At 33.6% G+C, this 15,822-nt stretch overlaps 1 protein-coding gene across 2 annotated transcripts in view; it reads right to left on the bottom strand.

Moving 5' to 3' along the window:
• Positions 1-1,373: 1,373 nt before the first annotated feature.
• The window catches only part of LOC132744457 (heat shock 70 kDa protein 12A-like), a 51,197-nt gene continuing 36,748 nt past the window's right edge, over positions 1,374-15,822 (bottom strand). The window contains exons 1-5 of one of the 2 annotated variants that reach the window (XM_060733176.1): positions 12,319-12,447; positions 6,742-7,066; positions 4,890-5,111; positions 3,749-3,902; positions 1,374-3,569 (exon numbers count right to left, since the gene is read on the bottom strand). In XM_060733176.1, coding sequence (XP_060589159.1) covers positions 2,455-3,569; positions 3,749-3,902; positions 4,890-5,111; positions 6,742-7,059 — 1,809 coding nt within the window. In that variant the 5' untranslated portion in view covers positions 7,060-7,066; positions 12,319-12,447 and the 3' untranslated portion in view covers positions 1,374-2,454. Of the gene's footprint in view, positions 3,570-3,748; positions 3,903-4,889; positions 5,112-6,741; positions 7,067-12,318; positions 12,448-15,822 lie in introns of those variants that run through there. The other variant, XM_060733177.1, reaches the window with a different exon arrangement.

Below are 15,822 nucleotides of genomic sequence, written 5' to 3'. Positions count from 1 at the left end.
GAAATTGTCTTATGCTTAAAAGTAATGGTAATGATACTGCATTACTTGGTCCAAGTGATGGTAATGTACTCCATTAAATACTTGCCCAAAATCAAATAATAGCACTGGTACTCATGGGTACTGATACTGCACCAAACCCCAACGTAATGGTAATTGAATGCATTCCTTTTGCAAAATAATGTTCCTAAGTCTGCCGCCGTATAAGCACATCTGCGGATTATTCTAAATTCAAAATTTCACCAATTTTCGTCCGCAAGGGAATATAGACGGTAGCTTACGCTTTTAAGTACCATCCGTGAATTAACCGAGCGTGCAAAATTTTCATTTTCTTTCGGCATTATTCTGGGATTCTTTATTTATCTCTATTTCGTAGATTTCATATTTACTTCCCAAATTTGAATGTCACATAAACGTTGTTTATACTATAGTAATCAAGGAACCTTCAATGTGACACTTTAATGTGAAGCTTTATATCGAACGACATGAAGGAGTTTCATTCAAATAGCCAAGTTCGATTCTGTTTTAGTCGAAGCTAGGATGCTTGGGCGAAAACTTGCACCTACATGTACTCCCTTTTACCGTCCATAAACAGGCAAAGTCAACTTAGCATGTAACAATTTACAACTACACGATGTTTGTCGTGCTTACCGGTTCTATTTTATCTATTAGTTAACAGTCAATAATACTTTTAATTAATCAATAATATCTAAGCTGATGAATAGATAACAAGACAAAGTCAATAAATCAATGCTATATTTCTTTGATGGTCAGACAGATAAATTACAAGGTTTTAACTACGGCTTCTTTAGTTAAAAACTAGAAATGTGTCCATAGGACACGGGTGCCCCCACCGCACCACTGTTCTGTCAATCTTATGACTCTAGGTCAAATATTTTTTGAAAACTAAAAATCTTTTACTAAGTAAAGGGCAAGAACTTTACAAATACTGAATAAATCCACAAGCAAACCCCAAGGTGCATAAGTACACATGCTGACCAACATTCTTGTAAACTTTCAGGCTTACAAGTGAAATACTTTTTGAGCTATGCATGAACAAGTTGAAAATTGCAAATTTGTACTACTGTAAGTCAAGGGCAATAGCTCTAACAAAACTAAAAAAATCCACATGCAAAGTCCCAGGTGATGGAAATCATTATACCTGTAATTTAGTGATGTTGATCATTATTCCTGTAAAGTTGGTTGGTTGATTCTAACTCAAGCACACAAGGAACAAATAACAACATAATAACATTACAAAGTCAAGGGAAATAACTATACAAATACTGGATAAATCCACAAGCGAAACCCCAGGTGCAAAACAAAATATGCTGAAAAATCTTCCTGTAAGGTTTAACGACTCTATGTCAAACACAAGTTGAAAATTGCAAAAAAAAAATTAAGTCAAAGGCAATAACTCTAAAAATACTAAAAGTTTCCAGACGAAAATACCCAGATGCACAATGACACATGCTGATCAACATTCCTGTAAAGTTTTATGACTCTAGGTCAAATACTTTTTTGAGTTACATGCGACACAAGTTAAAAATTGCAAAATTTTACTAAGTCAAGGGCAACAACTCTAAAAATACTAAAAATATCCAGACGAAAATACCCAGGTGCACAACTACATATGCTGATCAACATTCCTGTAAAGTTTAATGACTCTAGGTCAAATACTTTTTGAGTTACGTGCGACACAAAAGAGAACGGACGGACGGACGGACCGAAGGACGGACGGACAAGGGTAAATCTAAATGCCCGCCAGCAAAGTGGGGGCACAATAACCAAAGAGCAGAATGCAAACATTATGTAGCAGATAAACATGATTATCTATAGTACAAATGAAGAAACAGTGCATATATTCCACTAACTGTTCTTACATGTGCACTTTTTTGTTTGGTGTTTTATTTTTGTTTTGATTATTATAGTACTTCATCAAATATTGTAGATGCATAATAATTGTCTTTTTTATATTTATATTTTGTACAATCCAATTTTGTAACATGAAGATATTCTATCTTTAAACATACTTTAATATCACATTTCAATGTAATTGCCAATTTATCTATTCACACTGACCATTATAAATTATAAATGAAGAAAGTGTCAATAAGCAATTATATATATTACACACAAAACAAATCCCATTAAAATATGTACAGTGTAGTAATGATGCCACTTCGTTTGACAAGTTACCTCCTTAATCGACTATATCTAAAACATAACTGAACACTTGGAATCCAACATCTCTCCGTAAAAACATTTTTTTTTCATGGACTGATTTAAAAAAAAATCAATTTAAAGATTTATTTACATGTTCAATTTAAAGGAACTAATTTATTTGCACTAACAGTAATATGTAACTTATGACATTTACTTAAACTTGCAAAAGAAATCTTTAAATAGACATGCAATGATTTACAATTTCAACTTTGAAATCTGAAAATAAAAAGATCAGTGCCTAGGAATTGAATGTAGAAAATCAAGTTGTCCTTCAATACACGTCATGGAGTTTATATTGTATGCACGAACTGTAAACTCTGCCTCTCCAGCTACAAGCTCTTGTACAAGAAACGAAATAGGGGGCCAACCAGAAGGTGGCGGTGGAATCATTAATATACCTACACGTTCGCAGTCGTACTTTTCTCCTGTGTATTTTGGATCTTTCTCATCGGACCTATAGACATCAGCAAAAATAGGTAATAATTTCATTAGAATTTCAGGGATGATCGATTTGCTCAAAGTATGAAGACATGGTGTACCGAAACGATCTCCAACTTTGAGTATATCACCTTTTGTTATCATCTTATCAAAAACGCTACTGCAATATTCCATTCCATTTTCAACAAATTTTAATTCCTCCGGGTCTTCCCCTTGCTTAAATGGCCTTCCAAGTGAAAATCCGTAAGTATATCTGGCGATTCTCTCTGTAATACGTTTTGGATTGTGCCCTGCAATAACAGCTCCTTTCAGTACAGCAAGGGATGGTTCTAATGGAATGATAACTCTTACACCCGGAACTTTCTGCCTGATTATTTGTTGGACATAAGTAGAATCGGAAAAACCGCCTACCAAAAGCAAATGGTTGATTTCCCCCAATTCATCGTTTTCTCTCATTTTATTGATAAACTGAACGATCCCTTCAATCGCTTTTGAGAAACATTTTTCCATGATAGTTTTTCCAAAGTACAATTTATCTCTTTTCAATATGAGGGATTCAAAACCATCTACCTTAGAAGCTTTCTGAATCATTGTTTCGGCGTTTTGTCCTTCAGTCTCCTTTATTACTTCATTTAATTCACTTATAGGAAGCTTTATTTTCATAACATCAGAGTGTTTGAATTTAAATGTCCTTTTCTTTGTTTCAAAGACTTCTCGAATCTCCATCAAACGATTTTGATATCTTTTTGAAAATAAGTGAATAACATTTGATCCAAATATATCTTCAAAGAACTTAAAAAATTCTAAATCGACCATCATACCACCTAAAGCGTCTCCATCGGCCCTATGGATTTCTCTAAGATTCCTGTCAGATAAAATTTCATGTACAGAAAGATCAGCTGTCCCACCTACACAAATACAAAAAAGTCATGTATCAACTTTCTGTCAAAATTATATCATTTCACAGAATGCATTGGAATAATTTCAAACAAACATTCTCACCAACTTACAGAATGGAAATTCGAACATTACAGTAAATTAATGCTTATTTAGTCTGGAAATGTTCAAAGATTATACTGATTATTACCTCCTAAATCAGCAACTATGTATTTCATGCCTTCTGGAAACTTGTCGAAGTCATTTGATCCATCAAGTTTTGCTATTCTGCATAAATTCTCGTCGTAGCAATAAAGAGATGCAGCCTCTGGTTCCAAAATAAGTTTTACATTATTTAGCCCGGCCTAAAATTAATACGAAACTAGGCACTCAACCATTTGATTACAAATAACGTACATTCTGATGTTATTCTTAATATCATACCAGCTTTACAAGCGAAACAATTTGTTTGTGTGTTTAATTGGGTTTAACGTAACACCGAAACTGTAAAAGTCATATGGTGGCGTTCCAGCTTTAATGGTGAAAGAAGACCCAAGGTGCCCTTCCGAGCATAAAGAGCACCCGAGTAGAACCACCGACGTTCAGTAAGCTAGTTGGACAGCTTCCTCATATGAAAGGATCCAAAGTCCCTGTCGGTATTCGAACCCGCTGCTGTGAAGGGAAGTGGTTTGAAGTCATCGACCTTAACCACACGGCAATGGACGCCCCAACACATTTTGTGCATACTATTATATAATAAGATGTAAAATAATCAAGTTCTCTTTCTTTACCGAAATTTCTTTTAAAGGCTAGACCAAAGAACTGATTGTGATGTCAAAGTGATAAGTGTTCATGGTTGTCTATTGTTCTTTTAGTTATGGGTGGTTGAACTGGATTTTGCAAGTTCAATGATGTGTGATTGATTTTGTATGGTAGTTATTTCTAGCTGATCTGGTCCTTGGAAAGCTTTAACATTTCTTAGTAACTTACCACTCCTTGATTTGCTTTCGAAGCGATAACATATTTCATTATATTCAAAGTTAACTGTCTGTCATTTCTTTATAGAAATACTTTTTATATTTATCAAGTCGTCTTCTTTAACAAAGCATGGTTTTATTCTTTATAGAATGAATATATTGTAGAACCTATTTTAGTGTTATTAAAGTCTAAATCCCGCCGATACTTGACGTACATAGTGATGTTATTTTTAATCTTATACCAATACAAGCAATTCATTGTGTACATAATAGTTCAAATCAAAGAAGTTTAAATATTGTTTTCAAAAATTAAAAAAAAAAATGTACATTTTGTATATGTTTTTGCCTTAACAACAACGTTTTCAGTAGTTTTACCTCATTCGCGGCTTTTCTCATGAACTGTTTCGCAGAATCGGACCATATCGCAGGGACAGTTAAAACCCATTGGACATCATTATCTTCGTCGAATCCGGCACGGGAATTTCTCATTTCTTCATAAAATTTCTCTTTTATATGGTTTATGACAGCTGTGAAAACTTGAAGAGCTGCGAGTTCTTTGCCATGTACGTCGGAAAGTTTTGTATCCAATTTTAATTTCTGAAAATGAAATGTTTTATTAAAACAGATTCTGATTGATTGATAATTTTTTTCAGCATTGTACAAATTTGAAATGACAGAATTTAAGCGAACCTGAATTATTACTTAAATAAGGTGTTTTCGTTCTCAGAGAAAACGCGTTGGCCATAACGGAACACCGTAATACAATTTATATGCGATAGTACGATGGTGACAGTACGGCAGTACGATGGTGACAGTGCGACATTACGATAATGGCAGTGCGACAGTACGATGGTGACAGTACGACAGTGTGATGGTGACAGTACGACAGTACGATGGTGACAATACGACAGTATGATGGTACGATGGTGACAGTACGACAGTACGCTGGCAGTACGACAGTACGATGTTGACATTACGACAGTACGATGTCGACAATACGACAATAAGATGATGCCAATGCGACATTACGATGTTGACAGTATGGCAATACGATGACAATACGACAGTAAAATGTTGACAATACTACAGTACAAAGGTGACAGTACGACAGTACAATGATGGGGACAGTACGATGTTGACAGCACGACATTACGATGGGGACAGTACGGCAGTACGATGGGGACAGTACGGCAGTGACAATATGGTTATAGGATGGTGACAATTCAACAGTCCGATGGACTGTCAATATCGTGCTGTTGGCTTTGCCATCATCTGTCGTATTGTCGCCATCGTTTTGTCATGTTTTTTTTGTTCTCAGAGAAAACGTACTTTCATTTGTATTAAAATTTGTACTTTTTTGTTTACTGGCTACAATGAAATTTTCAGGCAATATATATATATATATATATATATATATATATATATATATATATATATATATATATATATATATATATTTGCATTTTAGACTTAACTGTTTTTAAATATATTCAGGTAATTATGGGGATCGTTATTATTTAATGATATAATATTTATAATATTAATATATATATTCATTAAATAATAACGGCTCTCAGGTAATTAGGGGATCGTTATTATTTAATGATATAATATAATAAGTAAAATCTCTAACTTGCCGTATATAAGCAAAAACGCTTATTTAAATTTGCCGTAGCTTTCGGCCTTGCGGACTTCTTCAGCAGCATTTATTCTACATACAATATACATATTTGTATGTAGAATAAATGCTGCTGAAGAAGGCCGCAAGGCCGAAAGCTACGGCAAATTTAAATTAGCGTTTTTGCTTATATATATATATATATATATATATATATATATATATATATATATATATATATATATATATATATATAATAACGATCCCCTAATTACCTGAATATATTTAAAAACACTTAAGTCTAAAAATTCAAATATTTATATTTATCAAAGCTTTATTATTTTGGTGTCTTATTACAATTTTCAAAACGGTAATCTTTGTTAATTTTTATGAGTCATCATTTGCATTTTTTTGCATTTTAGCAAATAGTTCAGTAGAAATGTTATATTTTTTTTTCAATAGTTAATTTGCTTAAGTTTATGACATTCAACGCTATGTTAATCTTTTGGTGTAAAGATTTTAAAAGATTTATCAAGAGGATTTGTTTTTCAGCAATATGTTGGCAATTTATCATCTTTTTAATTTAAATGTAGTTTAAAGTTCTAAAACCTTTGTCTGATAAAGGCTCATCTTAAATCGTTCAAAAAAGAAATATTCTTCTCTTCTCTCAACATTCTCTTCCAGCATATCTTTATACTTTTCCTCTGCTTCAAATCCAAAGGCAATGAACTTTTGGTCGGGTGAAAGAAGTACACATGTTGGTGCTTTGTCCGTAACTGTTCGTACATTTTCACCAGTCCATTTACTTGTTAAAATTTGTTTCGGATTCTTTTTAAATGAGTAAGCAAATCCTGTGTACGTTGTTCCAAAATCGATGGCAGCCACAACTAGATTGTTTCGTTCTACGTCTATTTTAGAGCATGCCATGATACTTCTGTAAATAATGAAATATATATGAAATGAAAATATGAAATATATAGTATGCTTCTGTCGTTCGTTGAGTCAACTGAGCTAAAATCATGATTGTTTTACACTACTATTTATGCATGACTACGGACCGACATTTATTGCATAAAATGATATCAACATTCATAATAAATTTAAAAGACAATTATTTAATTGAAGAGTCTGCCTCTAGCAGATCTTATTTAGAGCGAGCGATAATGGGATTGCTGATATCACAAGAAAATAAACCAAATGGCTATTACTATTAAAGCACAAGTATAAGGACATAACGTTTTAACTCCTAACAAATGTAATGAAAACAACAACAGCAACAACAACTACTACAACAAACTTTATTCAAAGTACCCTTTAAATAATAAAAAAAAAGATCCTTACACATAACCATAACATTCACGTAAGTTTTTTTTTTACTTCTTTTTGATGTAATGAAATAACTTAAATATTTTGAATGGAAACTGAAAGACTAGAGTTGAGAACAAAAATGTTAAAGACAATATTAATTGTCTACAACATTGACATAATACGCATTATAACATATTTTAAGGAAGCTAAATGATCGTGCGATACTACATTTTAGCTGTGAATACGATAACTTTTCGTTACACTAAACATTTAAGCTGTTGTGTTTGTATTAAAGTCATACAGATCATTTAAAAGCATATTTTCCTTGCTTAAATCTCACGTTAAGTTATGGTGAAACACCAGAAAAATAACAAAGAAAAAACTAAACTTGTTACAAAAGGAAATAAAACCCATCTTTTTAACAAGACAGACACGTGGCTATGTTTTGTTTTTCTAAAAGCAAATACCTTTTGAACTATTTAAAACTGTATACACGTTAGACTTCGTGCTATTTCTCTTACATTCAATATATATACTTGATGTTATTTTCATCACTATAGATAAAGACAATAGTAGTACAATTAGCTAAAATATCCCCTAAATCCTTAGTTATAGCACATTACTATATTTGATATATAAGTCTCTGGCGATCCTTCGGCCAAAAAACCGGCACTCGGCGTACACTCATAATAAGTCGAGGTACGCCTCTGCCTAGGGATTAAAATATGCCTTGCCCAAAGTTGGGGTTGGGAAGACTGGCTTAGTGTTTCTTATATGCACTAAGTAGAAATTGTTTGCTTTTTGAAATACAGCCTTAAAATTTGACCCATGGTTTAAGATAAAAAATGAACACTGATATCAGTTGATATTTATTTTGACCTTGTGACATACCTTTTTGTTCATTTTAGATACAGCTATGAACTATGGACCATATGTACAGTTTTATCGCAGATAATAGTTGACAAAATATTTGATTAAGTGACCTTCATCCAATATGTTCATAAGAACCCCAAAATAAACTACTTCTTTTCTTACTTATTAATCTTGTATAATTCGAGGGCAAAGAATTTTTTCACAAATGCAATCTTGTTTTCTCTACAAAATACCAACATGCAAAAGCACAAAGGGACGACATAGTCAAACTTTTATAGAGGACCTCAAGGTGATTCTTCATGCACAATAACTAAGCTCCCGGCATTGGACTGTCAGAGAATATCTTTTAAACTGATTTACTGCACAAGTCTATGAATTAAGTGACCCAAATTCAGAACAATTTTTGACCGCCGCAGGGGTATGTCTTTTTGTAGAGGTCATCCATAACATGCCAAATATTGACAGCATAGTTTCACAAAAGAATAATTAAATGTATTTTCCTATAAATGTTTATATAAACTATGTAATCCCTGTGATGGAACGATTCTGACCCCATGAAAACGATTTGTATAACTTTTGTGAAAGATGATGTTATGATTGTTGCTATATGTTTTAAATCTAGAAATTGTTGTTTCTGAGAAGTAGTCTTAAGAGTTATTATATTTTCTATAAGTCTTTATAAAATAAGTGATCCCAAATAGTGCAGTCAATTTTGGTACTTAGGGCATGATTTATATAACATTTTAGAGATCTGCTTGATAATGCTACAAGCGAAAGACCGGCGATTGACCGCGAGCCAACGATGGACGACGGACACACTGCCATTACAAAAGCTTACATCTGAGCACTTTGTACAACAACAACAACAACAACAACAGCAGCAGCAGCAGCAGCAGCAGCAGCAGCAGCAACAACTGTTTCAGTAATGCTTTCAGTGATACGAAGAATCCGAGTATAGTTAAAGAAAGCATTAAATATTATACTAGCAATTCAATTTCAAAGAATACAGATTATAAGGTTAAGTTATTCCTCGTATTTTATAATAATAGCATATTTAAGCATCTTTAAGCATATCATAAATACTCGGTAGTAGTATGGTGGCCGTTAGAGTTTAGTATAAAGCCGCGATATATTTAACCGTCAGTTTATAAAATGTCGCGGCATTTTTTAAATCCACGATATTTTATGTCGATATTGTATAAAATGTCGCGGATTATAGAGAGTATCGACCTTTTAAAAGTCGAGTTTTACGAAGGAAACCGCGTCAGTTTCTGTCTACAAAGAAGACTAAGCCCGCAAACATAAACCTTCTTTAGGAAGCATTATACGGCCATTATAACCTGTGGTATTTTGTTTTGATGCATACCTCGTAAAAAGTTGAGTTTGAGCACTAAGCCCCGGCTGAAATTACTAGTACTCGCCGCGAAATCCTTGTTAAGGAACAAATAGTCGCAAACACTTTCCCCCCCGACATTTCATAAAATTTCCACAACACTTGCAAAAAAATGTCGCGGATTTCTTTCTGTCCATTGACTTCTATTGACAAACGAGGGATACAATATAGAGTCAAACAAACCATGGACGTTACCTGCCAATGAAGTCAAAATCCCTTTTCATATAACTGTTATAAACTATTGAGTTTTATACTTTCCTCGCGACATTTCGGCAAAATTTTGCGTGTTTGTAATTTTTGCCCCCGACATTTTATGATAGAACGATAAAATTTCTTGTGAGTTTTAAAATGATCGCTACCGGCCACTATATGGAACACTTGAGTAAAAAAAAACCCTGAGGACCTATATTTGTTTAAAATTAATACCTCCCAAGTAAAAACTGAATATAAAAAAGCACATTGGAAAAGATAATATAGGCTGCGTATCGTGATAATCTTTTGAAGAAGATATACCCTCTTTGAAGCATTTTTTTGTTCCTATTTTAGATAATGGTGGTCAAAAGTGCAGACCTTATAAATTTTGCATACCATATAATTTTTTTATAAAGCATATTGCATCATAATAATATAATTAAGACTATATTAAACTAATGCCATAAATTAAAATCAGTCAGGTTAGGAAAAGATCATTCATGTTAAACAGCTCTAATACGTCATACAGAATTCTTTCCCTAGGAATTAAGATTATGGTCGTTAAGTTGGTCTAGTATTTTTAGATATAAAACGGTATTTGATTTGGTTGACCATGACATATTATCACATATTAAGTTAACATTGTACAAATGCTCAAACGAATACTAGTTAAGATTTGTCTAATCAAATTAAAAGTGGAAAGATTTTATCAGATATGAACATAATGCTTCAAATAGTGAAATAAAAACAGGGGTCCTTTAGGGGTTTATACAAAGCCATTTTCCTTTTACCGGCTGCGTTAATGATATGCCATTTAATATAACTCATTCAAACATAGACACGTAAGCTGAAAATTTGACTAGACAGTACGAGGGTTGTTCGGAAAGTTTTGAGACAATATGATTTTCTCTGTTTCTAATTACAGCTGCGAATATTATTTAATACAAATTATAGCTTAATATGTTATTTATCCGAGTTATGTCTTTAAAACGTTGTAACGTTACTATACGGCATATAATCGTTTCCATAGCAACACCTGTCTACGCATCCTGGCGCACGGACTATTTTCTTGTTATAAGTTTTCTTACTGAATAAAAAGAGCCCCTAAAATTGCGCCAAACGTCACGAAAATTTTATGACGTCACTTCCAACTTAAGGACGTCATTTCCGCTAGTTGTTTAAGCCGTTACCGCAGATCATTATAGCAATACGCGCGCGACAAGACAACGACTATGGAAACACCGCCAAAAGAGGAACAGCGTGTTTTTATTAAGTTTTGCGTTAATCTTGGGAAAACGCCAACAGAAACTGCAGGGTGAGTAATTATGTTAACTTTATTTAACATGAAAATAATTAAAAATAGATATATAAATAATATAGATAATTAAATTGATTACTTACTTAATTATTAAAATAATTATTTGAAATTAATTCACCTGTATCTGTATTAAGTACGAGCTCCGATATTTCTGTTTAAGGTAATCAGACGGGAACTGATCAACGCTATCCGTAAGAAGCGGCCGGAAATGCTTGCGAATCTGGAGAACATCTACCTACATCAAGACAATGCGCCTGCGCATACAGCATCTGCCACTTCTCTGGAACTTGATGTTCTCGGGTTTAACCGCATCGCCCACCCACCCTACTCACCCGACCTGGCCCCAATGGACTTTTCCGTTTTTCCGGCCATCAAATCCGAACTACGAGGAATCCGGTTTCAGGACCTAGTTGAACTGCGCTCTAGAGTTATGAGCATTATTGCAACATTTAAATCTGACTGGTATAGAAATGTATTCGCCAAGTGGGTTACGAGGCATGAGAAATGTGTACGTTGTGAAGGAAGATACTTTGAAAAGGAGTAGCAGTTGACTTTTCTACGGTGACGTTAAACTCTGGAAATAACGGCAACGTCGGATAACGTCGTTGCGTGCGCCGGGTCACCGGTAGTGTCTGTGCCTAACGCTTTGTAGCTTTTGTATACATGAAGCTATTGTTATGAAATTTTACACTATAATAGATGAGGTATTAAAGTAATACATAGTAAACTCTTGTTTGATTTTATCTTTTCCAACGCTAAATATTGACCCAGTCTCAAAACTTTCCGAACAACCCTCGTATATAGACATTAGATAAAAACATGAAATGATCCAGAGAACGCTGGTGTTATCCGAAAAATCAGATACTGCTACAACAACAATAGCAACATACCCCCCTCAGAATTGTTTTCTTGTTTCGGGGCGGCAAAGCGGAAATGCAGAAAATGAAAACGCGACAAAAAGGAGGCTTAACCACAGTTCAAGTATCAAAGATTTTCCTTAATTCTGACGAATTTTCGCCTTTTCGCGTAAATGCAAAAACAAAAAGGGACTACGAAGTTAGTTTATTGAAAACTAAACAATGAATCTAATATTAATATTTACCTGTCTATAAAAGCATCCACAAAGCCTTGCTACACTAACAACGAACTGCGCATTATTTGACTGACTAAATATTTACCCGGAAGAAAAAATAACCTTATTGCGTGTCGTATCAGATTTTACCAATTCATACGCACGTTTAAAAGAGCTGATGTACGGGTTTACATAAAAGCTCTAGCAAAACCACACAAATACGCTTTTATGTTTATAAAGATACATGTATTTGTAATATTTATGGCAATAATTGTGTACACTTTGCAACTCTTTCGAGGTAGACGCATACATACAATAATGGGTACGACTAATTAAGGATACATACGAGTACAAGTTGAATATTTATACACCGGCAGTAGAATTTTTGTTAAAGTCAGTAACTGAAGTTACATAACTTTTGAAATATGTGTGCAGTATAAAAAGTAAGGAAGGGTCATATCTTATGCCGGAAAAAAGAATTCTAACTTCCTTTGATCTTGCATAGTTACGTATTGTGGCGATCATACATAAAAAAATTATGTACACGAGGTCACAAAAATTGCACAGTGTGTATATTATGAACAAAAGTTCGTAGAACACGAAATATCCCCCTTCATACATTCTGTAAGTGACCTTAGACCTTCTGATCTTAAAATCCATACGGGTCATCTGTGAATGATGACCAACTTCCCTACCAACTTTAATGATCAAACGACAAAACATACTGAAGCTGGCTGATGTTTTCTTTCATCGCAATTAAACATCATACACGTGGGAGTAACGCGTGGTTACTGTCAATTTAAGTTGGTGCGAAAATGTTATGATAACACGTGTTTCCACATTAATAATCATGCAAGATGATCTACATCGCTATACAATGTCAAAGTTGTTGAATTGTGATAATATATTTTGAAATACATTGTACTATATATTATGTTTTCTCTGAAAATCGGGACAAAATGATCTTTATGATACACTAATATTTATACAAAACATATTAATGTAACGTATTTATACTATACATTCTTCAAACTGCAATTTTAATATTAAAGTCTATTTGGTTTAAACATATTTATATAAGCTCGATTGCGAAACAAGTTCTTGCAACTTATATTAATCACTTTAAAGTCTATTTAAACGCTATATTTGATATTCAATAAGTCACTTTCGACAATGAGCGAAAGAAAGATAGATGTCTCAGCTAATATATAAACATTATGCAAATAAATGAAGATTAAATCATCTTAATGATTTACAAAAAATAACCTAAACAAATTTAGTTTTCATACTATACGTCTGCAAACTGCAAATTCAATTTAAACACTTCATTTAATATTTTAACTTTCATTTCCTCTCGCTCACAGTCGTCAGAATAAATCACTTTCGTATTGTTCTCTGTGAGCAAAGGATTTGTATACAGTATAGAAATTATGCAAATAATTTGATATTAAATCATCATAATCATTATTTGGGAAAACGTATCAATCATTTATGAAAAATACGTCTAAAAACTGCAAAATTATTTATTTATAAATTTCAATAAAAATACTATATTTAATATTTTATAAGTCACTTTCGTATTTTTTAGTGTGAACGAACTTGAATATAAAAATCATGCAAATAAATGGGGTATAAATCATCATAATGATTATTTCTGACTATTAATATCATAAATTTCTGATTATATACGTTTACAAACTTCAATATTAGCATAAATTCCAATTTAAAAGCTTTTATAGCTCACCTGAGCGAGCTCAGGATCGTTGAATGTCCGTCGTTCGTCGTCTGTCGTCCGTCGTCCGTCCACACTTGTTCTTTTACACTCTAGCGGTCACATTTTTGCCTCATTCATCATCAAACTTTGTCAGGATGCTTATCTAGGTAATAGCTCGGATGATTCGAACATGGGTCATCTCGGATGAAAAACTAGGTCACAGGAGCTAAAAATAGAAAAACCCTGTAAACATTCTAGTGGTCACATTTTTGCCTCAGTCATCATCAAACTTGGTCAGAATGCTTGTCTAGGTAAAAGCTCGGATGAGTTTGAACATGGGTCATCTCGAATGAAAAACTAGGTCACAGGAGTCAGGAGCTAAAAATGGACAAATCTTATTAACACTCATGTGGCTACTTTTTTGATCCAAAACTTAGAAATTGGTGTGAAAGTTTGTTTTGATGATTTCTAGGTCAAGTTCGAACATGGATCATCTCAGATGAAAAACTAGGTCACACCGCTAAAATATGGAAAAACCTTGTTAATACTCTAGTTGTCATATTTTTGACTCAATTATCATAAAACTTGGTCAAAATGCTTGCCTAGGTAATTGTTCGAATGAGTTTGAACATTGGTCATCTCGAATGAAAAACAAGGTCACAGGAGCTAAAAATAGAAAATCCTTGTTAACACTCTAGTGGTCACATGTTTGATTCAATTACCATCGAACTTGGTAAGGATGCTTGTCTAGGTAATAGCTCGGATGAGTTCAATCATGGGTCATCTCGAATGAAAAACTAGGTCACATAAGCTAAAACTAGAAAAACCTTGTTTACACTCTAGTGGTCACATTTTTGACTCAATTATCATCAAACTTAGTGAGGATGCTTGTCTAGGTAATTGCTCAGATGAGTTTGAACACGGGTCATCTCGGATGAAAAACTAGGTCACATGAGCTAAAAATAGAAAAAAACCTTGTTAAAACTAGTGGTCACATTTTTGACTCAATTGTCATCAAACTTGGTGAGGATGCTTGTCTAGGTAATTGCTCGGATGAGTAAGAACATGGGTCATCTAAGATGAAAAACTAAGTCACAGGAGTCAGGAGTTAAAAATGGAAAAATCTTATTAACACTCATGTGGCTATTTTTTTATCCCAAACTTTGAAATTGGTGTGAAAGTTTGTTTTGATGATTTCTAGGTCAAGTTCGAACAAGGATCATCTCGGATGAAAAACTAGGTCACACCGCTAAAATATGGAAAAACCTTGTTAACACTCTAGTGGTCACATTTTTGACTCAATTATCATAAAACTTGGTCAAGATGCTTGCCTAGGTAATTGTTTGGATGAGTTCGAACATGGGTTATCTCGGATGAAAAACTAGGTCACATGAGCTAAAGAAAGAAAAATATTGACAACACTCTAGTGGTTGTTTTTATGATTTCTAAGTCAAGTTCGAATATGGGCCACCTGGGATCAAAAACTAGGTCACACTGCGCAAATATGGATAATCCTTTTTTACACTCTAGTGGTCACATTTTTGACTCACCTGTCATGAAACTTGGTCAGAATGCTTGTCTAGGTAATGTTCGGGTGAGTTCGATGGTCAGAGGAGCGGTCTAGGGCATTCTTGGCCCTCTTGTTTGATATCTTATAAGTCGTATTTTTCAATGTGAGGGAAAGGATGATCCCAGAACTTGTGTATAGAAATTATGCAAATAAATGGCGATTAGATCAATATTATGATTATTTTTGATAATAAATATAATTAGTTTCTTATATTATTCGTCTTCAAACTGAAATTTTATCGTAAAATTCT

The sequence above is a fragment of the Ruditapes philippinarum genome, unplaced genomic scaffold (assembly GCF_026571515.1).
Source record: "Ruditapes philippinarum isolate M1 unplaced genomic scaffold, ASM2657151v2 ctg2861_1_1_1_1, whole genome shotgun sequence".
In the NCBI taxonomy this organism is placed as follows: domain Eukaryota; kingdom Metazoa; phylum Mollusca; class Bivalvia; order Venerida; family Veneridae; genus Ruditapes; species Ruditapes philippinarum.
The sequence above is the reverse complement of the archived record's forward strand: the minus strand, read 5'-3'. Positions and strand labels throughout refer to the sequence as shown.